Genomic DNA, 12,342 nt, shown 5'->3' with positions numbered 1-12,342 from the left:
CTTTCTCTCCCAGGAGCACTGCAGGGGCCTGCACCCCACAGAACCCACATCGCGAAGTGCTGTTATTGGGAGCCTGTGGTCCAGGCCGGTGCAGTAACAACATACTTAAGCCCCAGTGTGGCCACATCTGCACCACAGGACCTCTGGCCTTTGATACAGTTACTTCTTTCCCCCCAGGTTTTTAAGTAATTGTCTCTAAAAGGGGTACGAGACCCTGATGTGTGCCCCCCCACCACAACTGCCCTCCTAGCATTAAACAATTCTACACACACACACACACACACACACACACACACACTCACACGGGAAACCTTACAAGACTCCAGTGGATGGCTGCAACCATGGACAGTATCAAACCCAACATATACCGTTTTTTCCTGTACAGTCACAGTCATGATAAAGTTGAACATATAAATTAGGCAGAGTAAGAGATCAACAATACCAACTAATAAAACACAACAATTACAACAATATACCATAATAAAAGTTACTTAAAACTTATGGATTGTATATTTCTGGAATTTTCCAGTTAATGGACCACAGATAATGGCAACCTTGGAACACAAAACCTTGGCTAAGGGAAAACGACTGTACTTCATGTTTTATTGGTGCTGAGCATGGTGTTCCAGGGGACAGAGAAGATTGTGACTGGTTCGTTTCTCTGGAGTAGCTTTGTATGGCCATGCAGTTAAATCCGAGAGACACGTGTGAAGCTGTCAGATTCACTGGGCTTCCTCTGCCGGCTGCAGAGCCGACACCCCAGCATGAATGTTTTCAACCACGTGTCTGGAACTTGGAACTATTTTCAAGAGAAATCATTCTCTCTAGTTCTAGGGTTTCCAGAAAAGCCTACAAACTTAGAATGAAGGTTTGGTGGGGCTGCAGAGGCATGGTCTCCAAAGAGCTCAATTGTCGTTCTCCACTCTCCCTCTCTTCTTTCCTTCCCCCCACTCCATGGTGCCAGTGTTTTCATGCTCCCCAGCCCCAGAAGTCTTCCTTGGGACCTTTTCCTCCACAAGTGTCCCACAATCCCAACTTATCTTCCCTTTACATTCCCCAGTTCAAATGAACCCCAGCACAACCAGCAGCTCATTCCTGGTCATTAGCCCATCTTAGAAGTCAAGGAGGAAGCTCCTTGAACTAGTTTATAATAACATGGAAATGATTGAATAAAAGCCCCTCACCCTTTCTACAGGAAGGCATTCAACCCAAAGAAATCTCAGGTCATGGAATTTCAGTAGGATTCCACAGTGAAATGACAGTAGTCAGGGGACACTGGGGAGATGTTTTGCCAAGAGGCTCTGGCTTAGGCCTATATGTCCCATTTCAATCCATCTATGACTTCCCTGAGACACCTTTTCAAGGGCCTCCCAGGGAGGATCTAGGAATATTGGGGGTGGGAGGAGGACTGGGTAGTGGAAGGGTGGTGATTCTTTGTACATCTGGTTCCTTGGCAAGTTGGGCTTTGTAGGGACTGGGAACAGTGTGATAGTTTAGGGGAAGTGGAGGAGTTTTCTGTAGAGGAGGCCAGCTCAATACAGACTTGGAAGGTTAGGGGACAGTAGAAACCCCTCAACCAGGAGATGTTAGAGGCATGGTTTAAATTCTGATCTGTCATTTACTGCAGTGGGTCTTGGGCCACTTTCTCAAGGGCTCAGTTTCCCATCTGCAAAGCGGAGGTGATGGAGCCCAGTGTGAGGCCCCTCATCTGGGACACCACAAGGTTCCAGAGACCCTCTCAGCTCACTGGCCTGCCACCTCTTCCTCCCAGGTCATCGACAAGAACTCGGGCGGCTGGTGGTACGTGCAGATCGGTGAGAAGGAGGGCTGGGCCCCTGCGTCCTACATCGATAAGCGCAAGAAGCCCAACCTGAGCCGCCGCACGAGCACATTGACACGGCCCAAAGTCCCGCCGCCAGCACCCCCCAGCAAGCCCAAGGAGACCGAGGAGGGTCCTGTGGGTGCCAACGAGAGCCAGGATTCCCCACTGAAGCTCAAGTACGAGGAGCCCGAGTATGACATCCCCGCCTTTGGCTTTGACTCCGAGCCGGAGCTGAATGAGGAGCCCACAGAGGACAGAGGCTCAGGAGACCGGAAGCCTGCCCAGCCCCGTAGACCCTCACCTGCCTCCTCCCTGCAGCGGGCCCGCTTCAAGGTGGGCGAGTCTTCAGAAGATGTGGCCCTGGAAGAGGAGACCATCTATGAGAATGAGGGCTTCCGGCCATATGCAGAGGACGCTCTATCCACCAGAGGCTCCTCTGGGGACAGTGACTCCCCAGGTGGCTCCTCACTGTCCCTTGCCAGGAAAAACTCGCCCAAGTCGGGCTCCCCAAAGTCATCATCGCTCCTAAAGCTCAAGGCAGAGAAGAACGCCCAGGCTGAACTGGGGAAAAACCACTCCTCGGCCTCCTTTTCCTCGTCCATCACCATCAACACCACCTGCTCCTCCTCTTCCTCCTCTTCCTCCTCTTCCTCCTCCCTGTCAAAGAACAGTGGTGACCTGAAGCCCCGCTCTGCCTCGGACGCAGGCATCCGTGGTACTCCCAAGGTCGGGGCCAAGAAGGACACTGATATGAGGGCTGGGCTGACCTCCTGTGCCCGGGCCAAGCCATCTGTCCGGCCTAAGCCCTTCCTGAACCGGGCAGAGTCACAGAGTCAAGAGAAGATGGACATCAGCACTTTACGACGCCAACTGAGGCCCACAGGCCAGCTCCGGGGGGGCCTCAAGGGCTCAAGGAGTGAGGATTCAGAGCTGCCCCCACATACAGCCTCCGAGGGGCCCAGTGAGGGGGCCAGGAGAGGCTCAGCCGACATCATCACCCTCCCGGCCACTGCTCTCCCGTGTACCCCCAAGAAGGAGTGGGAAGGGCCAGCCACCTCCTACGTGACATGTAGCGCCTACCAGAAGGTCCAGGACTCGGAGATAAGTTTCCCTGCCGGCGTGGAGGTGCAGGTGCTGGAGAAGCAGGAGAGTGGCTGGTGGTATGTGAAGTTTGGGGAGCTGGAGGGCTGGGCCCCTTCCCACTACTTGGTGCCCGATGAGAACGAGCAGACTAACACCCCTGGCAAAGAGCAGGATGTGCTAAAGAGCAGGCAGAATGAGGGCAAGTCAGACAGCCTGGAGAAGATCGAGAGGCGGGTGCAAGCGCTCAACACCGTCAACCAGAGCAAGAGGGCCACACCGCCTATCCCCTCCAAGCCCCCGGGAGGCTTTGGCAAGACATCAGGTGCTGTGGCGGTGAAGATGAGAAACGGTGTGCGACAGGTAGCAGTCAGGCCCCAGTCGGTGTTTGTGTCCCCACCACCCAAAGACAACAACCTGTCCTGTGCCCTGCGGAGGAATGAGTCACTCACAGCCACCGACAGCCTGCGAGGCGTCCGCAGGAACTCCTCCTTCAACACAGCACGCCCAGCGGCCGCGGAGGCCAAGGGTCGCCTGGCGGAGCGGGCCGCCAGCCAGGGCTCCGACTCACCCCTGCTGCCCACACAGCGCAATGGCATCCCTGTGTCCCCTGTGCGCCCCAAGCCCATCGAGAGGTCCCAGTTCATCCACAATAACCTCAAAGATGTGTACGTCTCTATTGCAGACTATGAGGGGGATGAGGAGACCGCGGGCTTCCAGGAGGGGGTGTCCATGGAGGTACTGGAGAGGAACCCCAATGGCTGGTGGTACTGCCAGATCCTGGATGATGTGAAGCCCTTCAAAGGCTGGGTGCCCTCCAACTACCTGGAGAAAAAGAACTAACCGAGATTGTGCAGTCACTCCAGCCTCTGTGCCACTGTACCCGCCACTGGATGAGCAGTGACATGCAGACCAAAGGGGAAGGACAAAATGGGAGGGGGTGGGGGAAGAACAACATTAAACCCTGCAGATGTGGGACCTTAAAGATGGCCCGCCTCCCAGCTGTTGCCTGGAAGGGAGGATACATTGAATAGGGGAGGGAATGACCTAGAACCCAGAGATGAGAAAGTTGGGACCTACGTGTGCACCTTGGTGACTTCATTGATGGACTACATGTCATTTGGGACAGGCCATGTGGGAAACCCCAATTGTGCCTTTGCTGCAAATCTGGAAAAGATGTGGTCATAGGGGGGCCTCCAGCATTCTGCCCATTGGGCTGTTTTGGTGGCTACCATGTTGCCACCAGAGGTAGCCCTTGTATTGTCCTTATCCATGTTTGTGGATTGTGCTGTTTCCCAGGGATTGCCACCACCCACCATGGCTGGATGCATGTGAAGACCCCACAGGCCCTGGGACTTGGAGTTGTCTCATGAGCTCACATCTCTCCCGGGGCCAGGCCACTATCGGTGTCTGGGAGTTAAAGAAAACACAGTTCCCAGGTGCCAGCAAGAACTACCTTCTTAGCTGTCATTGCCCTGGCCTTGAGAAGAGAGTCCGCCCTCCTTGGGGTACCCCATGGAGGACACAGTGCTAGAGTTTGGAGAGGGTAGGGGAAGCCGTCAGGCTCTCCGTCGTCAGCACAGACTACTTGGGGTATTTTTGGGCGAGCAGTTCCTTTGCATGTTTCGGGAGAGGTTTGTTGACTTGGGGTTTATATGTCAGGCCTTTGGTTGGGTCTTATTTTAGGAGTTGTTTGGGCACCCTGGGGGGTCAGCCTCACATGGGAACAGAAGGGGTGGAGGGTGGGCTTTTCTGTTGTACTCTGTGGAGGGGTGTTTTGTTTTGTATTTGGCTTCCCATCCTCCCCTCCATAAGCCACGTCGTTTCGTTTGGTTTCCACTGTGTGGACTTTGCCTGCGCGGCACTTGCCAGAGGGATTTGGGGCTGGGTAAGCCCAGGTCTCAGTCTTGGCAAAATAGAGAAACTGTCCTTCTGGTTCCTGCCCAACCTTGGTGGGGCAAAAACCCTCCCCAGGAGGGAGGAAGGTGTTGTTAGGAGCCAGACCTTTGGAGAGAAGGCAGCGCCCAGGCTGCTGGGTGGCTGCCATTCTGTGTATGTTCTCCCACCGGGGCAGGGCCGAAAGCCTTACAGAGACTGTGGAGAAGCAGCCGTGGCCCCCACCCTGGGTGGAGGGGACCCCAGCTGGGCCTCCTGGGTCAGACTGGAGCAGACACCACCAGCCACTCCTCTGGCCTACTGGCAATGCCACAGTTGCTCGCGAAGAAGGAGGACCCTGTGCCTGGAGCCAGTCTGGTCTTCCCGGGGGCAGTGCCCCAGTGAAGAAAGAAGCAAGAGAGTGACATTTCCTGCAGGTCTTCTGTCAACTTTGGGTTGTTTTTCCGTTGTTGATATCTCAGAGGGACTCTCCAGAAAGAAGCCCAGCCAGCTTCTCCAAGGACTCACCCTATGTTGGGAGTGGATTTCCGCACGTGCCTTTGATTTCAGACAGACCAGGCTTCACAGCCACCGAATGAGCTGCCAGAATCACCAGACTAAGGGCTGTTGTTTCCTACAGAGGAGGGAAGCCCTGCCCTCACCTGCTCCCCCGAGCAGGCCTTCACCCTCTCCCCCACCCTCCAGGATCCCAGAGGCCTTGCCTGGGATCCCCGAGCCCTCACCACACACTGATCCTGGCAGCTGTAGCCAACTGCTCGCGTTCTTTGTCAGAGGGCCGTGGTGAGATTGTTTTGTTTCCTTTTGTTTTGTTCTCGAGTTTGTTTAAAATCAAAATTAGATATTTTCTTCTGCTGGACAGTATTAAATAGAGCAGGATGTTGAGTTAATCTGCTAGATTGCAGTACTAATGGTAGTGGATTAGTGTCTTCATATTAATATTATTTTTACTTATTTGAACAATAATGATAAAGAAGTGGTTCATTATTTTTTAATTAATGCACTTTAAGGTGGAATGGAAAGAAACCCAGAGAGCAAAGTGCATTACTTAAAGATGCAGTATATACTTTTCTCATTTTTAAACAGCACATATTTATTAAAAGAAAAAAAAGTAATTTATGATTATTTAAAATAAAATTTAAAAGTAGAGTGTCTGTCGGGTTAAAGGACCTTCCACATAGCTGCCTTCCTGGGGAGGGCCCGTGGCCTCGCTCCACAGATGTCCGCTCTGAGCCAGTTGAATCACTAGCACACCGCCGGCCAGGCCCGGAGGGAGCACAGCACATGGTGGCTGCCAAGTACAGAGCATCTCAGTTGGACTGGACCAACCACAGTGCTCCCCAGAGCCTGCCTCCCCTGCCCCACGTGTGCATCTGCCCCGTCAGGCTCTCTACCACCCACCAGTCCCCCAGCCCCTCAAGGACCCCCTCTCCTTGATTCCCAGTGCCCTGAAGCCAGAGAGTCATTAAAAAGCAGGGCTGGAAGGGACCCTGGAGGTCGCTCCATCCCATCCCTTCCTGTTACTGCAGCCTAAGGACAGGAAGAGACTTTCTCAAAATCACACAGCTAGTTAATGGCAGACTCCCCACTGCATTAATCCTGTGTCTTTCCCGCCCCCATTATAGCTTATTCTGTGGTCGTCATGTTTACATTGTGACATCCAGCCCCAAGGATGGCTGGGAGTTGCTCAGGCATCCAGGAAAAGTGGGAAATGCTGCCACCTGGTGACATCACGTAGATTTGGGCAGTGAACAGGGATCGCCACGCCCTCGTCTAGACCCCACTCCTGACCCCTCCCCTTCAGCCCCTGCCTCCCAGCACAGCAGAAGCCCTGCAACCCAAAGGATATTAATACTTGAAGTAAGAAGGGTGCATGCCAGTCCTTCTCAGATATGGCCAGGGGGTGCCAAGCCTTGTGCCCCTGGACTCCTAGCCCTACCCTGGGCAAGAGGGCCTTTCCCTAGAGCTACTGAGCTGCTTTGTGACATTGGAGGAAACTGCCAGCAGCAGCGGAGGAGGGAGGGGGCCTGGGGTTCTGACCCACCAGGAGGAAAACCAGATCGGACTAAAAGGAAAGAAAAATGAAATCTCAGCAATGTCCAAACCTAGTTTTCCATTAGTTGCAATTGAAAATGTGAAATGACATTGTATTGCTGTATACTGCAACTTTAACCATAATGAGCCCTTCTGCGGTCATTATTGAGGTTTATATAATGCCCGAAGTTGCATCCTTTGGTGCTTTGTTTTTCTATTCAGTTTAAAGACCTTTTTCTTTTATTACAAGGGGAAAAAAAATATGTCTTCATCTCTCTCCCACCTTGTCCTTCTTTGTCTCGGCAGGCCTGGCGTGTTGCCTGGCTCCTCTGTGCTCAAGAGGAAGCTGGAAAGGGGCACCCCTGAGCAGCAGGTGTGCGGTCTGCCTTGGGGTTCCCCTCCACCCAGCTGGCTTTGTCTGCCAGGCTTCAGTCTGTCCAACCCCCGCCTGGCTCCAAAGATTTCTCTCTTCCTCTCTTCTCCATCTTGACGAAGGCATTATATAGAATCGTTGTAATCACTTTCAGATGTTAGAGCAGCATATTTTACTGGCATTTGTATCCATCGCTTTCCTCAGTAAGGCATGTTACTACTTTCATCATCTTAAGGAAAAAAGACAAGGGAATTTCGATCAAACGTTATTTTCATATTACTAGTACTTGCAGAGTAGGCGTAGAACTATTTAAGTTTAGATTTTGGTTTGGTAGTTTGTTTTTAAGGGGGAAAAATGAAATAGCCCCTACTTTTCCTGTTTTTGTATTTAACTAATATATTATTTCTTTAAGGTTACTCACTTCCCCTACCCCTTTCAAATACTTTGCATTCTCAATTGAAATGAAAACAATCTGAGAGACAGGAAAAGTGCAATATTACCAAGAGGGATGCCAGGGCTTATTGGCATGGTGGAGAAAGACCCTATGGTCTAGTCTGCAGAAAGTTGGAGGGGGACTGCTGGGAGGAATCGGAACTGTGGAACTGACAGGTGGGCTTTGGGGTTTGATGTTTTAGCCCTCTCCCTCTCCTGCTTCCCTGGCAAGTTGGTAGGGTTCCCCACCAGAGGGCAACCCCTGTTACTATTGGGTATCATCCACCCAGAAGAAAGGGATTCAGGGAAGAGGCTTGGGGGCTCTTGACCTCCTGGGCCCAGTCTCCAGAGCAGAGTGAGGACATCCAGGAACTGTTCCTTGTTTTCATTTCCATTGTTTCCAGCCAGCTGCTCGGAGAGACCTGTCCTAAAAATGCCTCCCAGCAGCCCTCTACCCCATTCCCCCTGCCCCCAGTCTCCTGATGTTTGGGCTGTGATCCTTTTGATGTATGTCTGAATCTTTCTAAAACTATGAAACCTCAGTTCAGTTTATGGGCAGGAAACCTAGATGTAACCAAACCCATCTGGAGGGTGTGGGCACCGAGGCCTACCCCAGGGAGATGGAATTCCCGCAGACCTGCAGCAGGGCCCGGCACTGAGCCCAGCTGCCCATTCATCTCAGCGACTTCAGCCTGAGCAGCAAGCCCTGCCTGTGCTCCACACCCAGACAGTCTGCAGGAGTTCTCGGAGAAGACTCAGAGGGGTCTACTTAGGTCTCTGCAGACAGATGCCCCCACAACAGGCACCAAGCCAGATGCCTCCTTTCTTGGTGCTGATAGAGAAAGTGGCAGGCTGGGAAGTCTCCTGGGGTCCAGACCAGGAGCTCTGCCCCTCAGGGCAGCAGGCATGCCCTTGCTGGTTTGTCCCCTCCACCTCCAGTACTGTACGTTTGCTGCTCCAACCCCATATTTGGTGAATTTCTGTACAGACATGGATCTCTGTGCCCAGAGTAGGACTCAAGCCCCTGTGTGAGTCTCCCTTGGAATGACACATCCACATAGCCAATCATCTTTGAGAATCTTGATGCAGAGCTCTCTAGAAAGAGAACTGTCCACATCACTAAAAAATTACTATTCCCTCACTTTTTTGAGGGTTGTGAGTTGAGTGTATGTGCACACGTGTGTGCATGCATGTGTGCATGTGAGTGTTGGTAATTTCCCGCTTGAACTAATAACATGGGGTTAGAGAAAAAAAAAAAAAAAACCACCGGGCAAGCTGTCTCCACTGAAAAAGTCCTTGGCATTGGGCAGGTCCCAAGGGACTCGCAGCTTCTGGCATCAAGTCTGTGTGTCATTCATACAATTTTTGTCTGGAGAGTGCAATGTGTCTTTTTTTTTTTTTGTAATAATATTATTATTTAGTTGGAAACTTCACACTGGCATTATCAGGTCTAGCAGAAGCAGCCTAGGCCATCTTCCCAGGCTCCAAATGAAGATGTGGAAAAGAGATACCACTGGGTGTGGAAGTGTTGAGGTGGTTCCATTAGGTCACCGACCTGCAGATGAGAGTCACCTTACAGGCTCCCACCTCTCACCCTATGAGTCATCAGTCTGAGATTCCCTGATACAAGCACTGCTGACCCTTTGGTTCTCATTTCTGAGGGCAGGCAGAGTGGGTGGGGTGAGAACTGATTCTCTGTGCACAGTAAGACCTGCGCATGCGGACACCGGCTGAATATTTCAGGAAAGTAGCATGGAGGGCTCCCCTGGATCTGACCGAGCTTTTTGTCTAAATCTCCTCACTGAGGCAGTGTCATATTTCTCTGTGCTTCTCAAGCTCCATGATCAGAGCCAGTAAGAGGACAGGGTCAGTAACTTACAGCCTTAGGGGAAATAGCCCCAAGTTTTAACTTCTCTCCAGCTTTGTCCTACATGCCTGGAATCCCCAGGCCACAAGGCACAGGATGGTGCTTATAGACTGGGTCAAGAGTTTTACCTTCCAAGGCCTTGATCCCAACCTACCTGTAAGGCCAGGATTAGCATGCAGTCCTCCTTCCCCTGTTCCATCTAAATCTCATGTTTGCACTTGACAATCAGCACCCTCTCCCTTCCCAGTCCTAAAACTGAGTGGCCTTTGAGAGTGGGGTCCCCTGTGCTGGAGGCCCCTGCCTTGCTCCCAGGTCCACCCTGGCCAATGGGCTGGGCCTCAAGAGGTGTGTGTGAGAGAAAAGTGATTCAGAGCAAAAGGGTTGATTGAGCACGTTGAAGCCAGTGAGAGGCACGTTGGCAAGAGTGTGTGCACGTTTGGGGTGGCTGGGGCTTCCCATCCCTTCACTGGGAAGGAAGCTTCCAAAAGAGGATATCTTCCAGACAGAAGAAGGTGTAGGAGGGCTGAAAAAGGGTTCGGAGGTTTGTTTTTGTCTTTATTTATTAGAAATGAGGAAGAGGTTGATGGTGAGTGTTTCAGGAAGAAGAGAGAAAGCAGGTAGACAGGAAGCTTCATGATTCAACACGCAAGGGTCCAGTCAGAGCTGGAGGTGGGACAGTCTTCGAACCTAGCCATAGAAGAAGCTGGCCAAAGGAAACTACTATTCACTGGGTCACAAGCTGGGTCTCAGGGAATGGTTACTGATCTACTTCGTGGGGAAGGGGTGCTGCAAGCTGTTTCCAGGAGAGTTACGTTCATTTCCCAGGTTCCCATCTGTCTGTCCACTACCCTTTGCCTATTCCAGAGCCGGTCTCAAACTTTACAAATCAGAACAGTGACCATGACAGGCCATGCAATAGGGATCTGCCATCCCCAAACTGGACTCCACCTGGGAGGAAGGTGGCCTCAATCTTTCTGTTGATACCAGTTATCCCAAAGGCACTCTGTTGATCACCGGGGGTGGTTCCATTTGCAGAGTTTGCCTCCCTGGTATGAAGTAGACCAGGGGAGATACACACCCACCCATGGATATGTGCTCTTCCATTTTTTAGTGGCTTCTAACTAGGGCACACTGTTCTTAGAGTTTGTTTCAAAGAAGGGTAAACATCCACCATTCTTGTATTTACAGATGTTCTCTGCAGTAGGTTTTCTTTAAATCCAGGATGCCAGATGGGGAATGGGTATCCCTGCCAGGTACTGGCAGGTCTACAGGAAGGTGACTTCTCAGCACAACAGAGTGGCCATCCCTGAGCCATGGTCTGAAGTGAAATGGTGGGTGTCACTGGGCTCCAGAATTGCAAGGAACTCCTAGTGGTGTCTACTCACCCCACCCAGCCCTTAGTGGGCTCTTAGTGGGAGAAGCCCTTCCTCTGAGTTTTTCCCTCTTCCGCCTCAGCAGAGAAGCTGGAGAGAAGGGCAGTAAGTGCAGTGCCGTCAGGGTGAGTGCAGATCATCCCAGGATCAATGGTGGTGCTAAACTATCTCCATGTTTCTGATATTTTTAATAGTGAAGTTTTTTTTTAATCTCATCACAAAAATGCAGTGTCCTTGGGGAAGGGACTCAGCCCCTTGGCCTGCCACTTTCCAGGTGTCCTTTATCACTTTGACGGGACTCTTCGGTCTGCAGAAATGCTGTCTTGGCATGCTTCTAGACTGTAAGATTTGGGTTGTTTTGTTTTGTATTTTGTTTATGTTTACATGCATCTTGTATTTCCCTAAAAACTAAATAAAGTTTTTTGACCTTTTTAACTGTACACAATCACCTAATTCTCCCTCACTTAGCTGGATAGCAGAGGTCCCTCTATCTCAGACTCAGCACAGACTCCAGAATCCCAGGCCTCTGAGAGGACTCAGGAGGGGGATGTATGTCCCTACTATGAGAATCAGACAAACTTCCCCAGCCCCATCCATGCCTCGGGGGTGGCCAAGCTTGGGTCCTCAGCTTGAACCCCTGAACCCACCTATTTGTACTGAACTGCAGTAAGCAGAGCAGCATGGTCCTGGGTTCAAGACCAGGCTGAGCCTGGGAGGCCAGGATACAGGGTGGGTAGGCAGATATCCCATGTGCCTCTGAGGCCTGGCCCTGCCAAATAAGCGCAATTCCAAAGTGGTGTGCCCACATCTTGGGGTCAGTTTGGCTGTCTTCCTACCACCCCTAGCTCTTCCAGCTACTCAGATGTGCTTAGCATATCTAGAAAGTTCCTCCAGGGGTCCCTGTCCAGTGACTTTCCTTTTCTCCCCAGCTGTACCATCAATGTGGCATAGGCCTCTGCATCCACCAATAAGAAAATAGTTGAGCTTCAGCCGCTGGAGAGGCCTGAGCTTAGGGAGGACACAGCCAGCCCTGCTCACCTGGATGGAGCACCTGTCATTCCCTCACTTTCCCCTAGGTGGTGCCACCACCCCACAGGCTCCTATCCAGGTTGGGCCTGCTCAGCCTTGAGAAGCCTAGCATCCTCCTGAGCTCCCAGGAGGACCACACCCTGCTCCCCACAGACCCAGGCTTCTGAGGCCACCAGGAGAACCAGGGCTTCTCCTTTCCAACTTACAGGGCTCACCAGGTACCATGGCCCCTGCTGAACAAGCCACAGGTACTGTTCTGGCCCACAACTCCTGGGAGCCTTGCCTGATGATTGTCTCAGCCACCTTGGGGCCTCAGAGGCCCACTGTTTTCTCCCAGGCCTTTGGGTAACAGACTTTGGGGGGGCAGACCCACCCACACATGTGTATGCCCACATACACACAGGCCCTCCCTCTCAGCCTCCACAGCACAGCAGAGCCC

At 52.0% G+C, this 12,342-nt stretch overlaps 1 protein-coding gene across 5 annotated transcripts in view; it reads left to right on the top strand.

Moving 5' to 3' along the window:
• Positions 1 to 11,309, top strand: part of Sh3pxd2a (SH3 and PX domains 2A) — a 217,898-nt gene extending 206,589 nt beyond the window's left edge. For all 5 annotated transcript variants that reach the window (XM_058581285.1, XM_046450358.2, XM_046450354.2 and 2 more), the window contains one exon: positions 1,772 to 11,309. In XM_058581285.1, coding sequence (XP_058437268.1) covers positions 1,772 to 3,745 — 1,974 coding nt within the window. In that variant the 3' untranslated portion in view covers positions 3,746 to 11,309. The remainder of the gene's footprint in view (positions 1 to 1,771) is intronic.
• The last annotated feature ends 1,033 nt before the right edge of the window (positions 11,310 to 12,342 follow it).

This window comes from Marmota monax, unplaced genomic scaffold, assembly GCF_021218885.2.
Source record: "Marmota monax isolate L192 unplaced genomic scaffold, Marmota_monax_Labrador192_F-V1.1 WCK01_AAM20220418_F8-fsc00004, whole genome shotgun sequence".
In the NCBI taxonomy this organism is placed as follows: Eukaryota; Metazoa; Chordata; class Mammalia; order Rodentia; family Sciuridae; genus Marmota; species Marmota monax.
The sequence above is the reverse complement of the archived record's forward strand: the minus strand, read 5'-3'. Positions and strand labels throughout refer to the sequence as shown.